At 48.0% G+C, this 21,849-nt stretch overlaps 1 protein-coding gene across 2 annotated transcripts in view; it reads left to right on the top strand.

Annotated features, from left to right (window-relative positions):
* Nucleotides 1-20,986, top strand: part of Slc6a3 (solute carrier family 6 member 3) — a 41,368-nt gene extending 20,382 nt beyond the window's left edge. For both annotated transcript variants that reach the window (XM_076916332.1, XM_034523532.3), the window contains 11 exons: nt 1,579-1,717; nt 2,678-2,812; nt 5,382-5,485; nt 6,789-6,913; nt 10,502-10,614; nt 11,684-11,812; nt 12,373-12,472; nt 13,101-13,201; nt 14,503-14,670; nt 15,526-15,597; nt 19,543-20,986. In XM_076916332.1, the coding sequence (XP_076772447.1) occupies nt 1,579-1,717; nt 2,678-2,812; nt 5,382-5,485; nt 6,789-6,913; nt 10,502-10,614; nt 11,684-11,812; nt 12,373-12,472; nt 13,101-13,201; nt 14,503-14,670; nt 15,526-15,597; nt 19,543-19,566 (1,210 nt within the window). In that variant the 3' untranslated portion in view covers nt 19,567-20,986. The remainder of the gene's footprint in view (nt 1-1,578; nt 1,718-2,677; nt 2,813-5,381; nt 5,486-6,788; nt 6,914-10,501; nt 10,615-11,683; nt 11,813-12,372; nt 12,473-13,100; nt 13,202-14,502; nt 14,671-15,525; nt 15,598-19,542) is intronic.
* The last annotated feature ends 863 nt before the right edge of the window (nt 20,987-21,849 follow it).

The following is a 21,849-nucleotide window of genomic DNA, read 5'->3' as shown; positions in this document are numbered from 1 at the left end:
AGCTTCCAGATTATGGGATCTTAAACACTCCAAAGCGTCAAGGCTTTTTATTACAGAATGAACCCAGAGCAGTGAAGTCCAACTCATGTCAGTAGTGACTTGGCATGATCCTTGGTAAAGCCATGTGGGGCAGTAGCTCCAGGAGCCAGACCCTAAGTGGCCATAATCTTCCTGGGTGCCACCTTCTTCCTTTGGGAAGAGCTGGACAGTTGTGGCATTTAGGGTTGTATGTCTACCCTCATCTCCTATCCCTTGTCCCTGGCCCCAGGTAGTGCTGGAAGCTATAAGAAATGAGGTCCCACTGGGACAGCAAAGCAAGGAGCACTGGACAGCATCCCAGAGCAAGGGTAGGGGAGTTAAGAATCCCCACTACCAGATAGGACTGATAACACTACCAGACGATGCACTGGCCTGTCTCCTTTAGCATAGGTGATTCTTGCTGCATGCCCACATGCTAAAAGCTTGCACAGTACCCAGCATAGACAGGATGCTGAGCGAGCAACTTACACTCTGAAAGAAGAAAATAATGGTGAGAGTCTCGTGTTTCAACTGTCTGCTCCCCTACCCTTCCCAGACTGGGACCCCTATCTGGGGTCCTTGGCCCTAACTGCTATTGGAGTATGTTTGGAGGGTTGAGCTGGCCTTTCAGTGCTGCTCTGTCTCTGATGGCAACAGCTAGCACCCCAGGTGTGTTTCTAGACTCCGAGGATCAAAGTTCTCCAACTTGGTGCCATGATGCCTATTTCTGATGAAAATCTCCAGAAAGATGAGGTTACTTGTGTCCTTTGTAAAGCTGAGTATTAACTTCCTGGGAAACCTCATCTGGCCCACAGTAAAACAAATCTCTGCTGTGGTGGCTACTTTCCCTATGCAGCCCTCCATTTCCTTAGGCAGAAGCAGCATTAGAATAACTAGGGGCTCAAAGCCCCTGTCAATGAAGGCGATGCAGCCACCCCACCCCACCCCACCCCACATTGCCAGGTTCATCAGAAGCAAGTGTACCTCAGGATGGCTTCCCTCAAAGATGAGTGCGGCTGCACCTCACTTCCAACACCGGATTATCCCTTAGGGAGCTGCTCAGAGTACCAGGAACTATGCAAGCAAGGGTGAGAGAAGTCGATACAGAATGCACAGGAACATGCATATGCAGCTTTACTGCCCAGAGTCTTTCTGGTTTCATCCCTGCAAAGGATCCAGGGACTATTGCAAGACAGCAGCACATGGTGGCTTCACTCAGTACCTTTTAGTGTCTGATATCTCCATTTCTCTGTAGACCCAAACTACCCATTCCCTCCCAACTCCAAAAATCAGATCTGATGATGGAGCAGTGTCGTGCTGACCTTCTTCAGATTTCCTGGCAAGGCATCCAGCTTCTCTGTCCATCTTAAAGCAGTTCTGTAACTCAGAGAATAGCCTTGGGTCTTTCACAGCAGGAAGGGTGATCTGACTATAGTCCCATCCTATCAGGTACTTTCCATATGACAAAGATGAGGAGGATGGGGACTAGCTTAGCTGTCCCATTCCTATCCTGGGAGGTAGCTGCTTCCTCCAGAATCACTTGTTGTCTCTCTCCTTCAGGCGTGGTGTGCTGCACCTCCACCAGAGCCGTGGCATTGACGACCTGGGCCCTCCACGGTGGCAGCTCACAGCCTGCCTGGTGCTGGTCATTGTTCTGCTCTACTTCAGCCTGTGGAAGGGAGTAAAGACCTCAGGGAAGGTGAGGTACTAGTCAAGAGGATCTGAGAACACATGGTTGTGGGTGGGTAGGTGGGTGGCTAAACATATGACCATGGTGTGTGAGCAGATATGTTGTCACAGTTGGTGGGTAGACTCATAGCTATAGATGGGTAGAGTAACATGTGGTTATGTTTGCATGGGTATATACATGGCCATGGTTGGGTGATTGGACACATGGGTGTGGTTGGTAAGTGCCCATGTGGTCATGTTGAGTGGGGTGAACTTGTGGTCATGGTTGGTGGGTGACATATTGCTAAGGCTGTAAATGACATGTAGGCATGGGTAGGTGAATGAACATGTGGCGGTGGTCAGTGGATGATATGTGGCTATGGTTGATATATGGACATGTAGCCATTACTGGATGGGTGGTCATGAGACCATGGTTGGGTAAGTTGTCATGTAGCCATGACTGGGTATATGGACATAGTTGGGTGGGTGGACATGAGGTGATGCTTGGTGGGTGGGAACATGGGTGTGGTTGAATGGAAAGTAGACAGGTGGTCATGGTTAAGTTGAAAGTAGACCATAGTTGGTTTGGCTATGGATACATGGCCATATTTAGGTAAGGAGGGGAGGTGTGGTTATGGTTGAATGAGACTGGACATGTGACCATGATTTAGTGGGAGCTGGGGACACATGATCATGGTGGATAAGGATAGACATTATGTTTGGGGTAGAGCATGGAGACGAACATTGTTCATAATGGTGTGTCCAGCAGGAACTTAAATTATTTTCTTACTGATAAAAATACTTGGGCTTTACATTGGTATGGGTACATATGGCAGTTTTAACCAAATGATCCTATGATAGTACATGTGCCAACACATGAAACTCTCCAACAATAGCAGATATCTCCTTCCCTGCCCTCATACCTCAAATCACCTATAAAGTCCCACTGCAGGTGACTCATGTTCCTTAAAGATACTGTCTTCTCTTCCAGGTGGTATGGATCACAGCTACCATGCCCTATGTGGTCCTCACAGCCCTGCTTCTGCGGGGAGTCACCCTCCCTGGGGCCATGGACGGCATCAGAGCATACCTCAGTGTGGACTTCTACCGTCTCTGTGAGGCATCTGTGAGTGCAGTCCCCGTCATAGTTGGTAGTCCTTTGGGCTATTGGGGCTTTGTGACAGGGCTCCTGCATATGGTTCAGAAGCCTACTCTGGCTCAGCAGCCATTCCTTCCTATCCTGTGAGGTCAGTAAATGTGAGCCAACCTGTATATCTATCTCCTTCATAGGCAGGTTTAGTGGAGGAGGGGCCATAAGACACTTAAGGGAGTAAAGAGAATCTTCATCTGGAATTCCAGGAATTATGTGTGTGTGTGTCTAAGTTGGCACCAAGAGCATAGTCTATGGCTCTGTGTTTGTTGTCTGCAGGGCTGAGCTGCCTCAAGGCCCAATGAACCAATGTCTATCTTTGGGAGTCCCAAGTTCTGATAGGCTGAAGGTTTCTTAAGTAAAGGAAGGAGTTATTCTAGGTTAAAAGATATGGAGAAGGCCTCATAAGAGATGTGTTCTTCCAGACTATAGGAGAGACGAAAAGGGCAGCGCCATCTTTGGAAAAGATGAACAAAAGGCATTTTAGAGAGGTAGTTGTGATAGAATTCCATGAGTTGTTGTTGGAAGCCATTTGGGCTGAGTTGGGACAGGTGATAGACCCCAAAGGCAGTACAGCAAGGCTCAGACACTGTGGTAGTCCTGCTGGAGGGATGTAGGTTTCTACTGGGACTGGAGCCAGGGGAGGAGGTGTGAAGATCTCACTAGGGCTGTAGCTTGAGCTGGGCAGGTGTGTGGGTCTCCAGTGGAGAGAGCAGGAGGGTTGGGAGGTGGAAGGGCTGTGGATCCATACTGGGGCTGAGTCACGAGGTCCTTTGGAAGTGCCTTATGAACCATATGCTGCCTTACACAAACCTGAGGCAGAAGCAGGTGGAATGAGATGATCAGGTTAAAGAAACTCAGTAGGGAGTAACAGTGTCAGCAAAGTCTGTGTGAAGGCAGAGGCAAGGCCTGAGAGAATGTACACATGCCCCACAGAGTGAAGGAAGAGGCAGGGGAAAGCAAAAATGACCTGTGGAACCAGAACCAGGAGGACTATGGACATCATCCCTGAGGGAACCTGGAAAAGCCAGGATCATGGAAGACATGCTTGAGAATTCAAGAGAAAAAAAAAACTGAAGGTTATTGGACTCTCAGCAAGCAGTCCACAAAAGAAAGCAGAGAGACGCTGCATGTGAGAAGGTGCTTTAAAAAAAAAACTGGCAAATGACAAAGATGAGAGGTTGTGAGAAGTTAAGATGACAGTAAGATTGCATGGATGGATGATAGGTAAACAGTAGGCAGATGCTAGATAGTGCTGGATATTGATAGAATTGGTTGTTAATAGATGGTTGAGTGATGTGTGATAGAAAGGGGTACCTAGATAATCAAATATATAAACACAAAGAACCAAACAAGAAAGGAAAAAAAAAGGAAAGAAGCTGTTTCTAGTACCTCAGAGGAAAGTGGTCCAGGTGAGGTCAGCGAGGCTTCTGAGCAGGGCCCAGTGAGGCACTGAGTGGGATGTGACAGAAGCCCATGCAGCACACATGATGTGAGCCCAGTGAAGAGCACACACATAGTCTGGGGTGGAAATAAACCGGGTGGGCACTGGGAGAAGTGAAAAACAAGAAGTCCTTGATGATAATGTTCCAACCTGAACCATCTTGATGGCTGAGCATGCTGGGATATAGGGGCCACACAGGACAGTGTGATCACTCCACTGACTGACCACTCGCTCAACTACTCTGGCTTGGCCTCTCCACCATGCTGATTCCCTAGTCATCTCTACAACCTTAACCTTCTGGCTGGCTAGCTATCCTCAAACACACAGTTCCCCACACTGGTGTAGCCCAAAACTGGACATTACTACCCAGGAAAGGGATACCAGATCCCTTGTTGTCTGGGCTCCCACAGTCTAGGGCTCCAGTCTCAGATATTCTTGTCTCAATCTCTAGGCCCCTGGGTTACCCTGGACTACCCTTAAGCTATGGACATTCAGAAACAATTCCTGGTACTGCCCAGCCCCCAAATACTTAAGGTGGTAGCCAAGATCCCTGAGAGAGGACTTCAGCAGCTCCTCCGTAGCCTTCTCAGCAAGGCTACTTGGGAGCAATTGAGGCCTGGCTCTCTAGGTGGTCTTAGCATAGCCCTAACTCAAGCGACTATACCTGAATTTAACATTTGGTGTAACTATCAGCTCTTGCATGCTTTTTACACTCAGAGAAATGAGCCTGCTATCCACTGGGCATCCATTTCTAGCCTTAGGTGGCCTGGGGCTCCATCCATATGCCTCCTGACACCACGAGCGATACACAAAACACTGCCTCCCTTTTGCCATGTCCTTTGATACCAGGGATGCAGGAGGGCTTGTTTCCTGAGACGGCAGGTACCTACTGCCACCAAGCTGAGAACTTTTGCCTTCTCAGCTGGAGGTGAACACAGAGTGCAGTTAGGATGCCTAGGCTGTGTGGTGACAACTCCTTATGCTGTCGTTTGGAAGATCAAGTGGTCACAGCTCCCATTCTCCCCTCGGGTGGAACTAACTCACATCCCACAATTCTCTCTAATCATCTACCTCATGCTCTCCCATCTCTGGCTGTGACAGGTGTGGATCGATGCTGCCACCCAAGTGTGCTTCTCCCTTGGCGTTGGGTTTGGGGTGCTGATTGCCTTCTCCAGTTACAATAAATTCACCAATAACTGCTATAGGTAAGCCCTGAGGTACTATTGCTGGGAGACAGTCTGCAAAACTGGGGTCTGCCTCTTGGAAATGAAGCATTCCTGGAGGAAAATCGCAAGGCCTCTGAGCCACATGGATTTCCTTTTCTTATGTCAGAGATAGGGTGTCATGCTACAGCCTAAGTCGTCCTGAAATTCACTATGTAGCCCAAGCTGGTCTTGAATTTATGGCCCCTCCTCCTGCATTTGTCTTGTAAATACTGAGATTACAGGTGTGAATCACCATGGTTGGCTTCACACAGCAGCTTCCAACAAAGTCTTGCTTCTCGATTTAAAGAAGATACTGAGATACATGGTGATATGTGGCACCTCCTGAGAAGAGCCAGACTCCCCAAGATAGCAGGCTAGCCCTTCCTCTGCATATATGCCTGCGCCTCTCCTTCTTCCCTCTCTTCTTCATCCTCTCTTCCCCAGCCAGCCCCCATGGATTTGTTCTCTCTTGCTCAGGGTCCAGTTTTACCTAAGACCTTTACTCAGGGCATTTGACTATAACCTTCATAGCCTAAACTGAGGAATCCTGGGCTTGGGAGGATGTCCCTGGTTCTGAGAAGCTTGGCCTGCTTCACCTGCAACTACATGGTGGACCCTAATCCTTCTAAAAACAATGTAGTTGATGCTGAGGCCTGTTCTCTTTGAGCTCGGTGGGCTTAAGTTTGCTTTCTCATCCTAAGGACAAAAGGCACTAAAAATACAGAGCAAACAGAGAAAAATTGTTCCAAGGCACTGAAGGAAAATTCATGGAGGAAAATAAAGTGGAGGGTGGGGATGAACCACAGTCTTGAGGCAAGCCCTACCTGAAGCTCATGTGTGTACCTGGGTAGGCACACCACAGCAAACTGTTGGATCCTCCATAGTAGACTGGCCACAATAGAGAACCCTGGTCCTCCCAGTGCTCTCTAGACATGCCTCTGTCCCTTGTCATTAATGCTTAGATTCACCAGACCAAGCACTCTAGCACCTCCATGTGTGCATGAAACTTTGTTTCACCAACACCAAAACCCATGCATACTGAGGTTCCAGGACTCACATGAGGCAGCCCAGTGACATCGTGACCCAGTGAGTGGGACACAGAGTGGTCATCTTTTCTACCACCACAAATCCAGGAGTACCAGACAGATTTTCCCAGCTATAGGTGCTTCGATGGTGCTCCTCTTAGAAGCTTCCCTCAGAGCCTACCCACCACGTCCCTAGATGCTGAAAATGCGTAATGACAGTCAGCATTCCCAGAGCTGCTGCTTAATTGGTGTCAGGACAGTGTGTCTTGTTTCTACAGAGATGCAATCATCACCACCTCCATAAACTCCCTGACGAGCTTCTCCTCTGGCTTCGTTGTCTTCTCCTTCCTGGGGTACATGGCACAGAAGCACAATGTGCCTATAAGAGATGTGGCCACAGATGGTGAGTTCTTACCCTACACTCTCACTCTTCTCCCTCTGAAGAAAGACCAGAGGGCTAGGGCCCAAAGGATGTTGGGTTTAAGAACTGCTGATTCAAAGGAGAGCAACCAGCCTATGTTCGTGTGGCTCACCAGCCCCAGTCCAACCTCTATTCTTCCTACCCTGCTTCCTCCATATCTTCTATGCTGGGCTCACATGAAACCAAGTGGTTCAGCCAACACCTCAGTCCCTCAGCCTGCTCCCTGTAAACACTGTATGGAGGTCTAGGTAGACATTGTCAGATGTCATTTGAGTCCCCTAGGAGTTACCACGACAGTGTGGTGTCAGGGGAGGTGAAGACTGAGCTGTTCCAGTCACACAGTATCAGGATAGGATGGTTCTAGGTTTCAACATGGCTTGACAAAATGAACATTGGCTATCAATGGCTCCTAGTAAGTGTCCAGAGATCATGACAGGCTTGGATAAGATTTGGGTCTATCAGAAAAGTCCTTGAGTCTTTGGAATATGATTTCCTTTCCTTCTCATTTGGCTGAGTTTTAGACACTGACTGGGACTAGGTATAGGAAAGGTGGAGAGGAGGGTTCAGTGTAGTCAGATGATATCATATTCTAGTCCATTTCTGTTGCTATGACAAAATGCCTGAAGCCAAATGACTTTACAAAGGAAGGTTAATATAGTTCGCAGAGGTCTAAGAGCATAGTGCCACCATGAGTGTGTCCTTGGTGAGGGCCCCCAGATGAAAGGTACAGAAAGGAATTTGTCCAGTGGAAGTGGACTAAGCACATAGAGTGTCCTCGCTTTATAAGTGCCCACTCTCTTTAGGTTTAGTTCCACTAGTCAGCCTTCAGTCACTGTGATAAAATACATAAGAAAATCAGTTTAAGGGAGAGAGGGCTTGTTTAAGCTCAATTTTGGAGACCTGTGTCCAGCACGCAATGGTCATCACTTTGGGCATGTGACAAGATAGAACATCCTGATGGGATCAGCATAGTGAGACAAGCTGCTGCACTCACAATGGCTAAGAAGCCAAGGAGAGAAAGACTGGGGACATCCCACATGACCTACTTCTCCCCACCTAGGTCCTCCAACAAGACCCCATTCAGTATAAACTCATCCACTGATAATGTCAGTTTCCCCCAAGACTCAACCACCTCCCAACAAACCACAAGCTATGAACTAGGTCTTCAACATCCAAAATGTGGTACCAGTGCAGTCCCAAGAGACTCACTTCTGAGAGTCCTAACTTATCTCTAAATAATTTCTTCTTGAGAGTAGTGCCCCCATAACCCAGTACTTCTCAGAGGCCCCACAACCTCACTATCAATTCATCTTCAATTAAATGTCAACACGGGGGACTGGGAAGATGGCTCAGTTGGTAAACTCATCATACGAGCATGAGGGCCTGAGTTCAGCCTCCGGAATCCTCATTAAAGAACTGTGTTCACTGGCACATGTTTGTAATCCCAGTGCTGAGGAAGCAAAGACCAGCAGATCCCTGGGGATTTCTGGCCTAGACTAATTGATGATTTATTAGAATATGCATATCCACATACATAAACTCCAATGTGGGCAAGAAGTCACCCCTCGGTGTGATAATGCAGGCAGAAGACCACAAGGACATACAAGTATGAGGCAGAAGGAAAGGGCTTCTGGGCATTGAAGAAATCTGTCTGACTATAGAGGAGGCTCAGCAGCCCCTAAGTTGGGTCAGCTCAGAACCACAGTTCTCCAAAGGTAGTTTGAGGTCTATCAGCTGGGACCTTTCCCCTGCCTTCAGGCTTATCCTGTGGTCTATCTTTGGTGACAAGGACATCATTTCTCTCTAGAGACTGATCTACTAAGTCTCTGCTAAGTCACAGGTTGCCCATCCTGTGTTTCCATCTGGCACCCCTAGGGCTCTCTCCTACTGGGCTGCTGCCCTTAGAATCAGGGACACCTTGCCATGGTCGACATCACCATTGGCCAATCACTTCTGAGTATCAGGTACAAGAAGGGGAATGTAGAGATCCATGGGCTGTATCACCTGTGCCCTGAGGACCAAGCTGGGGTCCACTTCAATTGTTCCCTTGGTTCTTGAAGAAGAGAGTATCAGACCCTCCAGCCTCAGTCCTTGTGTAAGCCAGGACTGTGGGCTGTGCTCCAGTGACCAGTGTCTTGGTGGCTTAAGGCTGTATCCATTTCTTGGTTTCTTTCTGAGTCCTCTGAGGATTGATGGTATGCTCTACCCTTCTGAACCCCTCAGGAACCCAGTAGAGGAATTCTCAACTAAATATCCAGGCTCCCTGCTGCAGGGCCAATGGGTGACCCAAGTCTCATTTATCTAGGAAAGAGTCACTTGAAGGTGACACTATATGCTGCATTGCATAGTCAGAAAAGCCACTGGCTGCCAACTTCAGAGGGAAGGGAGGGGTCTTGTCATATTCCCAGAGGGTAAAGACAGGAGCACACCCTAAATGTAGTGCTTCATATAAAAGAAAATCGTCTGGAGAAAGTGTGCATTTGTGTGCATGCTTGTGCATATATGTGCCTTTGCTATGTGTTCCTGCCTGTATGGTATGTCTGTACATGTGGGTATAAGTATATAGACATGTACTTGTGTGTCCTGCGTGTGTGTGTGTATGTGTATGTATGTGTGTGTATGTGCATGTATGTGTGTGTATTGTAAGGGGTGTGAGTGTGTGTGAGAGTGTGTGTACGAGTGTGTGTGTGTGTGTGTGTGTGTGTGTGTGTGTGTGTGTGTGTGAATGCATGTGTGGAGTACGATCTATACAGAAAAACTAACTGGAAAGACATCAGGACTGTCAGGCAGAAGTGCCTGCTGATGATCCTTTTCTCTGATTCTTCCCATTCCCATGGGCATAAGTGAGTTGGGGAACAAGGGTGCAAGCTGGCTGAGCAGTGGCTCTCTCAGGTGACCATCATCTAAGTGCTCCCGGGGCACCTCAGCCAGTGGCTGCTAAATTCTCAGGAAGCAGAATCCTTGAGGAAAGAATCCAGAAGGAAATCCAGAATCCAGGAGGAAAGCAGTGTGGAGAGAACTAGGAGAGCAGTGTGGGGAGAGGACCAGGAGGAGAGCAGTGTGGGGAGAACTAGGAGAGCAGTGTGGGGTGAGGACCAGAAGGAGAGCAGTGTAGGGAGAGGACCAGGAGGAGAGCAGTGTAGGGAGAGGACCAGAAGGAGAGCAGTGTGGGGAGAGGACCAGAAGGAGAGCAGTGTGGGGTGAGGACCAGGAGGAGAGCAGTGTGGAGAGAACTAGGAGAGCAGTGTGGGGAGAGGACCAGGAGGAGAGCAGTGTGGGGAGAGGACCAGGAGGAGAGCAGTGTGGGGAGAGGACCAGGAGGAGAGCAGTGTGGGGAGAGGACTAGAAGGAGAGAAGTGTGGGGAGAGGGGTTCCAAGTGATCTGAGCACTTCGGACATCGGCTCAGCTGAGTGGCCAAGGGAGGTGGGGCAGCAACGCAAAGCAATCCGTGACACTGACACGTAGGGAACAGGGAGGCAAACTTGTGGCAGTGGTGAGCTCCTGGTGTGCCTGCCAAGTGGGGAAGCAAGGAGCAAGCTTGTGGCAGTGATGAGGGTCTCTGCCTGTAGGACCTGGGTTGATCTTCATCATCTACCCTGAGGCAATCGCCACACTCCCACTGTCTTCGGCCTGGGCTGCTGTCTTCTTCCTCATGCTGCTCACTCTGGGTATCGACAGCGCTGTGAGTAATGCATGTTCCAAGGCCCTATAGCTGTGCCTCACTGCTGGCCTGTTCCTATGGGGGTAGGTATGGCCCCAGACAGTCCCTCAAACTTCATGTGCTTATCACAGAGCCTGCAAATCAGGCTTAAACACACCCATGAGCACTAGAGACCCTCTCTGGACCTGAATGTTAGTGATTAGAATGTAACTTACCCTTTTTCTTCCTAATTCAGTATCAGGGTCTGAACACACACACAGAGCAGAGCCCCAGTAGCCAAAGGTTTGGCTCAGAATGACAGTGATTGGCCCCAGTGGTGCACAAAAAGGCCTTTTTGACCTCTGGACTCTCTTAGGATAGATGGAATCTCACTGTAGCATGGTCTGGGCCTTGGAAACTCTGTTTGCAGACCCCTGGTGTCCAACCTTAAAGAGGCTGGAGCCATGAGCTTTCTTAGACTTTTTCTGCCCCATCAACTTCTCAAGATTATTTACTGATTCTTAATATCAGAATTGGCTGGTGGCGCCTTTTGGCTGCTCCGTGCCATTTACCCACCCTGACACAGCTCAGGAATTGTAAGCTTTGCGGAAAGCCTGAACCAAGAATCCCTCTTCCCAAGAACACAGATGTCATACCACAGTCCCACCTTCATCTTCCACCCAGCTGGTAGCTAATGGGTTTCTTATCTTGTATCCTAGAAGGTACATCTCATGAGCACTGCTTGCAGAACACAGGCCCTACCTGGATAGTCCCATTGTGGTGCAACTTGGGGACATATCCAATGCCCAGCTCGGGGCTGTGCTCACAGGACAGATGTTTTGCTTTGGTCATGCATGCACTACCATTTTCATAAGACTTTCAGCCAACTGACACTTTGCAGGCCTAGTGACTTCAGGGTGTCTGTGGTCACCATCCCTGGACTCTTTCTGAGGCTTGTGTCATTAGGGGAGCTTCAACAAGGGCTCCTTCCTCATCTTACCCCAAGTCTGTTGTACACTCCCTTCTTCACACCACCCTGAGTGTACACTCACTAAATGAGAAGTCAGGCCCTGGGAGGGTAGTGTCAGCCACCATTCTCTGTGCCCCACAGATGGGGGGCATGGAGTCTGTGATCACTGGGCTTGTCGATGAGTTCCAGCTGCTGCATCGGCATCGAGAGCTCTTCACTCTTGGCATTGTCCTGGCTACTTTCCTGCTGTCTCTCTTCTGCGTCACCAACGTATGTAGTATCCTGCTCCTGTCATATGTCAGCCCTAGTGCCTGGCAGAACAGCTGGTGCCATGGGAACAGACACACTGCATTATTTCTAAGAAGCTTCATCCCCTCCCTCATGTAAACCTACTTCTCTGTAGTCACAGAAAAGGCAACCATGGGTCTGGAACCTGGTCTCAGCGATAATTCAGTACTTAGGCATCATTTGGGATGCACCTGCAGCTAGAGCTGCCTTCCTGGATATGAAGAAGGTCTGGAAAGTGGCAGAGTCCTGTTTGTGGAGTCTTGGCCACTTTTTCACAGAAAGCTCCACCAAGCTTGGCATTTGAGTGTTTCTGACCTTTCTTATCTGGAGCCTGGGAAAGGAAAGCAGAGGAGACGTGGTTTCTATTTTTATTGTAATGGATGTGTCTCTAAGAAGCTGTGTGTGAATCCATGACTCAAATCAAACTTTATAGAGGTAGATAAGATATATCTCCACAGTGAACCCACTGAATGGATTGCCTTTTAGGGAAGGTATTTTGATGGTAGAGTTGCTGTAGCTCGTTCAGATCCCCTCTCTTCCAGGGCGGCATCTATGTCTTCACACTGCTGGACCACTTTGCAGCTGGCACATCTATCCTCTTTGGCGTGCTCATTGAAGCCATTGGGGTGGCCTGGTTCTATGGTAAGTCTTTGTGGTCAGATCAGCACTGTGGCATCAGTGTGACAGCTGGGCTAGTGTCTTCTGGCTTACTTTCTGGCAAAACCACTTTGACAAGAGGCATTTGGAGTCCAGAGGTTTCAGTTATATCTTTCATGGAATCACAGGGTGTGTGACCAGGACCTGTCTACTGGGTGGAGGTCAGTCAAGTGGCTGTCTGGGAAGCCAGGTTGTGGTCAGGGAGGCTGTGTTGGTGGAAGAATATGGCTAATTGAGGTGCTAGACCCTTTACAGCCACTGGCAAAAGGTAAATACCCCATCCAGCTAGTCAGGACCCTGTTAACAAGCACAGAATAGCTTCAGCTCAGTCTGGGCAGAAGATTGCCTACCTCTCATTTATAGGGACCTTGATCAGATAATTCAGTTGGTCTGTGAGAGGGATGTCAAAGTATGACTGCTTCCCACAGGTGTGCCTCACATGTACCTTCTGGACAAGACCAGCCAAATTGCTTGTGTATAAGTTAGAACCAATCAGTGCATGGCTAAATAGAATCAGGGTTATGGGCTCTCAGGGACGAGGGATGGGTCAAGAAGGGCTTACATATCCAGTTATATGACTGGTCCCACAGCCACCTCTCCCCCCTCCCCCCAGGCGTCCAGCAATTCAGTGATGATATCAAGCAGATGACGGGGCAGCGACCCAACCTCTACTGGCGGCTATGCTGGAAGCTGGTCAGCCCCTGCTTCCTTCTGGTAAGGATTGCGGACCCTAAAACTTTCTGTCTCTGCCCTTGAATCCATCCCAATGTCTTGAGACCACTGAGAAGGATGCCGGAGAGCTCACCTGGCTCCATGCAGTAGACAGCAGTGACTTAGATCCAACTGCTATGTGTAGCTTCACAAGCCAGCTTACAGCCCTCTGCAGCCTGAGGGAAGTTCTTGCACTCAGTGATCATATGTAGAATACAGCCAATATCAGTGGTCGGGGGCGGGGGGAGCTGCCTGGGAAACCCTATAGCACTGGCCTCTTGTCTCTAAATAAAAGTTGATTTTTTTAAGCTATCCCATCTCTGACTTCTCCCTGTTGACAAGAAATATGAAATATGAAAGAGCTGACCTTGATCTTAGGAGACATGACAAAGTCTTTTGAACTTCATTATACATTGATTTGCAAAGTATTAGGTAAAACCCTGAAATTATGCTACCCAGCTCATTCCCCCAACTTCATGGAAGCATGATTTATGCAATTTTAAGCCTAATTTTTAAACCCATCCCATAGGTAGCTAAAAACCTTAGCAGGAAAAAAAAGATGTTACTTCATGTTTCTCTGGGTCACTGTGTTACCATCTGGCTGCAGCAGACAAGCGAACACTGCAGGCATGTTATTATGTGACCTCTCCAGCAGATAACACTCCCAAACAAATTGACCAGATTGAAATCAATTTACATGTAAGAGTGTGGCTTTGGTAGACACGGTGCTTTCTAAGAAATGTGTCATCTATTGAAACCAAAAACAAGTATGAGACAAGTATGTGTGTCCAAGAGTGTTTTCCAAGATAATGTGTTTGGACAGTAAACTTTCCTGACCCTGAGAAATATATGAAACAGGTGAGGATTTGCGCCCAAAAATACATCCTCCCCCACATCCACTAGACTTCCTGCATTTAGGAAGGGCTGTCCTGCTCAGATCAGAGAACATGTGTAGATATTCAATTCATGTCAATCATGTGCAAAGTACATGTAGTATGAAGCACATGTTTAGGTATACACATGCAAACATAAAGTGTAAATACATACTGCATGTATTGGTGTGCAGTACATGTAAGTACACTTATGTGTAGGTAGGAAACACATGTGTAGTTACACAGCATGTGTGTAGATATGTCATTAGTGCCTCAGGAAGATACTGTATTGGTTGGGCCGGGCCCAGGTGGTCTGGCTGGGGTTGGCACTTGTGTGGTTAGGAGACATTCTGTAAAAAGCTTGCTGATTTTCTGCTCTGTCTTCATACCTACCAACAAAAGCTGCCTGACCTCTGTGCCTGTTTATTTCAGTATGTGGTCGTGGTCAGCATTGTGACCTTCAGACCCCCACACTATGGAGCCTACATCTTTCCAGACTGGGCCAATGCCCTGGGCTGGATCATTGCCACATCCTCCATGGCCATGGTGCCCATTTATGCCACCTATAAGTTCTGCAGCCTGCCAGGGTCCTTCCGAGAGGTGGGTATTTCAAGAGGCTCATCATTCTAATGGTTCAGGTGGTGTCCCCATCCCTGGACCATATCTGTATGATTTGCTTCTCTGCATCCATGTGTCTGTGTGATGTCACACCATACCCACATGTCCTGTTTGACCCCCTGGCTACTGTTCCTGAAAGAGATGGGAACTTCTATGTGTGGGGTTGTGAGTGGAACAATTCCCAGATGCAATCCCATACCCAAGTCCCAGGGGCTCCATAAAGCAGTTTCATTGGATTTTGCAGCAAATCCAGTTGTACCTGTGGGACCCAAGGACTCCACCTTGGAGCCACAGTGTCCAGGCTGTCACTCAGAAGTTCCTCTGTCGGTCAGGCCAGACTGGGTCTAGAACAGACATCAGAGTGTGTGGCCAGAGCACAGCCCCTCTGCTGCCAAGCTCTTAGAAGGAATGGGGCTGCCACCATGTACAAATGGGGATCAAAGACAATCCTGGGACCCGAAGTCTATTCTGGAGGCCAGGGTAACATCTGGGCTCCAAGAACAGATTAGTAGGAGGAAGCAACATTTCCTACAGGGGGCAAATGAAAGGCCCTGGGGGGGGGGGGGGCTGCATACATCCACTGAGGGACAGAGACCTCAGCCAGCACTACACACTGTACATCAGAGCATCGATGGCTTGTTCTCAGGTAAGAACCTGAGGCTATGGCTCCTGAGCCTGACTCCTTCTGGGCTCAGAAATAGATAGATAGATTAGATAGATAGATAGATAGATAGATAGATAGATAGATAGATAGGTGATAGATAGATAGATAGTTGTGGTTGATGGTTTGTGAAAACCCAAGCCCCATACTATACCAACAACCCTGTTCTCTCTTAGAAACTGGCCTATGCCATCACACCTGAGAAAGACCGCCAGCTAGTGGACAGAGGGGAGGTGCGCCAATTCACGGTGAGTCTGACACCCTGTTTAACCCTTTAGGAGGGGAATCAGAAAGGATTGAATAGTATCCTCACCCTACAGTTGCTCTAACAGTCCCCAGAAGAGCAAGAAGCTGTGTGCATAAAAGCATTTGCTACACAAGCAGATCATTGGTGCTGGCCAAAGCCACCCAGAAGCCCTAGATTGTGAGCAGGTCAGCCAGCAAGTAGAAAAGAAAGATTCATGGAGTTGAACAGCCAAGGTGACACTGGCAGGAATGCCTGCATGAGGGGAAGAGCCCTGTTGGGGCAAATGTGAGAGTCCCTAGGATCAAAGCTCTGATTCTTGGAGACAAGAAAAGTTTCATGAGGCAGAGGGACTGGAGAAGCTTCAGAAACAGCCAGGTGGGCTGTGGTTCATAGGGAAAGGCTTATGAAAGTTTGGAGTTGGTCAGATGTCCATCAGGGTACCTGAGGCAGAGAGACCCAGCTGAGTGTAGTCTAGCCTGGTCAGATGTCTATGGTGGAAGCAGTCAGGCTGGGGAGGCTCTAATGAGAATAGGGTCCCTCAGGTCCCTGGTCTCACTCCTCTCCTCTCTCCTTTGAGAGCCAGGTGAGTTCCTGTGTCACACAGGCAGGTGACAAGTGTGTGACACCTGTTGAGAGCCTTCTCCCCTCCCCCAACAATGCTTTCTAGTCTGAGGATCCCCTTTGATGGTGAATGTAGCTACATCTGGTGTCTGTAGCTTGTGTGAAATGATCCCTTTCACCTCCTTGGTGGCCCTAAATACACACACACACACACACACACACACACACACACACACACACACACACACAAAATCCCTTTCATGTTGCCTGTCTCTGAAAGCTCAGACTTCTAGTCCTAAGGGACCTTCACAGCTTTTAAAAATTAAAACACAGAATTTAAAAATTCTCCTCTGCAGTGAGCAGTGGTGGCGCACACCTTTAATCCCAGCACTCGGGAGGCAGAAGCAGATCTCTGTGAGTTCAAAGCCAGCCCTGTCTACAGAGCTAGTTCTTGTAGGATGGCCAAGTCTACACAAAGAAACCTTTTCTCAAAACAAACAAAAACAAGTAAACTGGTCCTTTGCTCTACTGAATTGCCTCTGGGCTCTAGAGTACATATCTGGGTCCTTTGGAACTCTTTTCTACACTTAGAAGATTTTTAAATTTGGACTTCGGGACACCACTCCACAGTGGCTCTGGTCCCTGTCTGTACATTGTCTGCTCCCTCCCTGTGTTCCTGCTATATATCTTTTGGATGCTTTCTGATGCATCTCCCAGCCCATGCTTCTGTGCTTACTGAATCGATGGGAACTTCCTTTGCTTTATTGATCCATCCATTCGTGTTTAAGTCAATCAATGTTTTTCTGTGAGCCTGTACAGAGAGTATTTACTGCTTTTGCCTGTCACAGTTTCTTCTTCTGAGGTCCATTTTGAGTTTTGTTTTTAAATCTTGCTTTTTGTATCTGATAAAGCCTAATCATAGCCAAAGCACATGGCTTTTTTTTTCCCCCTTATTGCATCCTGGATATTTTTTAACATCTTCATGTGCATGTTGTGTGTGCATGCCTGTGTGTATGTGTGTGTGTGTGTGTGTGTGTGTGTGCGCACACGCGCCTGTGGAGGCTGGAAGAACACCCTAAGATATTTTGAGTGTCATCCTCAGTAGTAGTTTTCACAGAAGTAGAATGTCATTTACTTCATTTGAGACAGGGTCTCTCATTAACCCAAAGCTCACCGAGTAGGCTAGACTTGCTAATGCAAACCCCAGGGATCATCTGGTTCTCTCCCCCCCCCCACACACACTAAGATTATATGCACAAGCCACCATGATTTCCACACAAATGTCCTGGTGCTCATGTTAGCAAAGCAACCACTTTACCAGCCAGGCCCTCTCTGTTGAATTTTTTTTTAATTGTATTTATTTTAGACAGGGTTTTACTATGTAACTCTGGCTGGTCTGGAACTTACCATGCAGACCAGGCTAGCCTCTAACTCACAGACACACCTGCTTCAGCCTTCAGAGTGTTGGTATTTAAGGAATGTGTCACCACACCTGGCTGGATTTTTTCAGTACCTTTAAATATTCTTGGAGCTCCTTGGATCTTTTTAGATCTGTTGGGTGGGTCCCAAGAGGCATTGCCATAGATCTGCCTCTCTGTTGCAGTTTAAGTAAGGAGGGTTTCCAACAGGGGCAGGCACTGTCCCAGCCCTCAGGTCCCTCGGTGCCACTTCCCATACCCTGTCTGTCACAAAGCTCTTCTGGGTGTCACACATGCTGCTCAAGACTCCGCCCAGCTCTGCAGATGTTCTCTTCTGCTCCATCCTGTAAGCTAGAGACACATGGGTCCTTGAATCCCAGGGAGTTCTCTGGACTCTCCCCCCCACTCTGAAATCCAGAGGCCCTCAAAGCAGCAGGCTGTGTGGCTGCCTCATTCATTCTCCTTGAGGTATCGCTGAACCATGACCACCTGATGTCCAGTGTCTTGCAAACGCCATGGACACACATGGTGTTTAATTGGGGCTGTTTCAGATGGTAGAGTGAATTCAGCCTTGTTATTCTCCTTTGATCAGAAATATGAGTGTGGCTCTAGCCCACCCATTTTGCCTGCTCAGTAATGCTATCTTATGTCAACAGCCCACAATTTATCCCTGTCTCCTTAATCATCTCCTCTCGTCTAGTATCTACATTCCAAGTCTCATCATGTCCACTACAGCACACATCTTTAGACCCACGCCGTCACTGTTTCTAGCATCCCACACATACCTGTGTAATATTCCGCCAATTGCGATGTCTCTGGTCCTGGATTCTGAACTCTAGGCTCTGGGTTCTACGTTCCAGTTCTTGACAATCCTTGCTCCAAGCTCCGTGGTCCCAGTTTTTGAAATATAAGTTACCATGCAGCCTTCTTTCTCTTGAAAGTATCACCCAATCATCAACTTCTATTGGTGACAAGGACAGAGCAGGTAGGGTTGTCCTCATAGCTGCTGCAATTGGGTAGTATTCTAGGTTCTGTCCCTCCTCTGTGTACCTTCAACCAGAATTCTGCTTCTTCCCTGGGCCCCATGTCACACTTGGCCAGTGCCTGTGGTGACCTTACCTACAGACTACCTTAGGCTATGCCCACCCTAGGCCCTGCTGTGGCATGTCTTAAAAAGCTTTTTCATATAAAGCCCCAAAGAGCCACTTGAGAGGAAACCAAAGAGAGTCAGGTAGAGACAATGGCCATGACCTCTCTTCTGAACCAGACAATGGTACTGTAAGTATTGTTTTTAAAACGTTTAGCAGCACAGATCTCACCAGTCAGTGTCAACTAAGACCTCATGCTCAGAAATAAGCAAGCAAGCAACAGGACAGCAGGCTCCTGCTTTCTATCCCTGAGCCACCCAGGTGCTGCTCCCCACTTGTACCCGGTTCACGCCTGGCAAAACAGGCTTCAGAGTCCAGCACTCCAGGGGAGGGACCCAAGAGAGTTTCAGCATGCAGAAGAGAAGGACACTTCTGGACCACTCACAAATCAGTAGGAGGACAATATGGAGCCAACCCTGTATCTAAAGATGTTCTGCATATCTCACCTCAGCTACTGATCACAAATATGCTGGCAAGAAAGAACTCTGGCCTTCTAAGCAACTGGGCTCCACAAGGCTTGGCCTCAACCCCATAGCAATCCTCCTGCTAGCCTCCTGGGCACTGTGTTTACAGACATTAGCCACTCCACCTACTCTCCAGGTCCCTTCTTCATCAAGTAATTCAAGTACTTAAAAGTTTCCATTGGGTCATAAGCTCTTGGTGCCCCTCAAGAGTGGTATCCATCATTGGTAAGCTCCTTCATGGGTGAGGGGTACCACCTGCTGAATCAATCCTGATTTCATCATAGAATCAATGGCCCATAAGCCATGACTCTAAGGTCCGCTTCTGACTTGTAAATAAGCGATGATTTCTTTCCAGCTTCGCCACTGGCTGTTGGTGTAAAGTGGAAGGAGACAACTGCCAGCTGGGCCGTCTCACAACAGCGAGGACAGGGAGATCACAAAAGGAAACCCACACGTCAAGAAGGAAAGGAGAGCCACTTCCACGCTTCCCCTTTGCCGTATGGAAAAATAATCGAAGCATGGGCTTCAGTCTTTGACTGTTCACACCCAATCCAAGCCACAAAGAAGCCTCTGTCTGTGTGGCTGTAAAAACACACACCTCCACAGTGAGGTCAACCATGTCCCTGTTCCTTCTGGGTGGGAAACCCCTAGCTGGTATCCTGTCCCTGCAAGGCTGACTGCCCCATCTGTGGTCACCCTAGGAGAACAGGTCATACTGTCTCCTGCATTATAGGAGAGGGACCCTGGTACCTGTATATACACTGTGCCAGAATCCTTGTGCTCACGGTAGTTGCCTGTATCATTTCTGTTGCCTAAATTTACAATGTATTTTGCTGTTGGTTAGAAAAGATGGTTAATTCATTCCAAGTCCTTTCCTGGTGCTTGGCTCTGAGCAGACACCATGACCTTAGTATCCTGTTCACACATTACCCATACCCAGGGTCTGTTCTGAGCCACGGAGGACAAGGGACTTGCTGCAGGTGACCAGAGATTATGTTTTTTTCCTTTATAGCTGAGATAAATAAAATTCATGAAATAAGGTTGGGAGACAAGCCCTACTTACTCCTGGCCCCTGAAAGGCCTGGTCAGCTTGCAGCCACTTTAGTATGGACTTGTAGGCCACAGACAAAGTATACTCCTCATAATCAGTGTGTCCTCATCTCCTGGACACCTGCTCTGCACAAGGCAACCTGAAGATCATATTCTTGGCCTGGAACCCTGCCTCGTCTTTGGGGAAAGACACCCACTCTTGGGTTTAATTCCCCACGGGCTCCTGTCTTATCCATGGACATTATCCATGTTATAAATGGCTTTTTAAAACTATATTTATGTGTGAATCAAAATTATTCTCAAAATGCAAGGTTAGTTTGTTCAAATCCATTTGGTGAAGAGTAACTAGCATAAGGAGAAGATATGCCAAGAATCACCTTCCCCCTGGAAAGCTGGCTTTAGCCCCTGGAGAGAAAAAGGGGATGTCATGATTTTCCTTGAGCTAATAAATGAGAACTTTGGCCTAGCCTGTGTCCCATAGAAATGGCGCCATGTGTCTGTCTGAGAGAGCCAACCTTAGGTATTCTCTGCAAGTAGACATTGGCATGAGGGTCTTAAACGAGCTACCAGGGTGGAAATACAGCCTGTTGGTTTTGAGACTGTACTGTGGCTGAGAAGGATCAGGTTTACCATCTCCTCTCAGAGGAGTGGCTCCATGTAGAAATCCAGGTGTGGTCAGCATCTGTCTTTTGTGTCTATAGCCAGTACCTTGTGTGGGTCCTTATAAACAATAAAAGAAATATATGTTGGAATCAGGCTCATCCATGCTACTCTGTGTTTCTTGGCTCTGTTTTCATGTACAACATCCAACTCACCAGCTCATACATACATGGAGAAAGGGGTGGGCCCAGCTCCCCTAGACAGAACTCCTTCTTTCATCTTAGTACCTTTCAGCCTGTCCCTTACCTCACTCTACATCCCCCCATACCTCTCCACACCTGCTTCTCCTGGATCAGGCTCATCCTTGGAACTCCCTCACCAGTGTGCTAGATGAGGTACTGACCCTGCTCCAGGTCCATACGCCTGCGCTGTGTATGGTATTCACTTTGTATTGCACTTTCTCATTTCAGTACGGCCCAGTGCTCATCTTCCTTTGGCCGTTCTCTTCCCAACAGCATCCTATCTGTTCCCTCCACATCCAGACTCAGGCTCTCAGCTCAACCACCTCCATAGCTGGCTAAGATCCTCTTCCAGAGACATGCCCCACTTCTGAGTGGGACTCTGGGTTCTCTATTCTACTCTGTGACTGGTGGACATTTGGGAGACCAAACCACACTTAAAGGAAATCTCTATGGGTCTACTTATGCTTGGTTTAGTGCAGTGGTTCTCAACTTCCTAATGCTGCAACCCTTTAATACAGTTCCTCATGTTGTGGTGACACCCCAACCATAAAATTATTCATTGCTACTTCATAACTATAGTTTAATTATTGTTATGAATCATGGCGTAAATATCTGATATTCAGCATATCTGATTGGCGACCCCTGTGAAGGGTTGCTTGACCCCCAACATGTTTATGACCCACAGATTGAGAACTACTGGTTTAGTGCAATATCCTTAGTGTGACGTGTGATGAGTCATGTAGTCATCAACACCACAACAATACAACAAT

The sequence above is a fragment of the Arvicanthis niloticus genome, chromosome 19 (assembly GCF_011762505.2).
Source record: "Arvicanthis niloticus isolate mArvNil1 chromosome 19, mArvNil1.pat.X, whole genome shotgun sequence".
Lineage (NCBI taxonomy): Eukaryota > Metazoa > Chordata > Mammalia > Rodentia > Muridae > Arvicanthis > Arvicanthis niloticus.
Note: the sequence above shows the minus strand (reverse complement) of the source record. Positions and strands in the feature narration are given on the sequence as shown.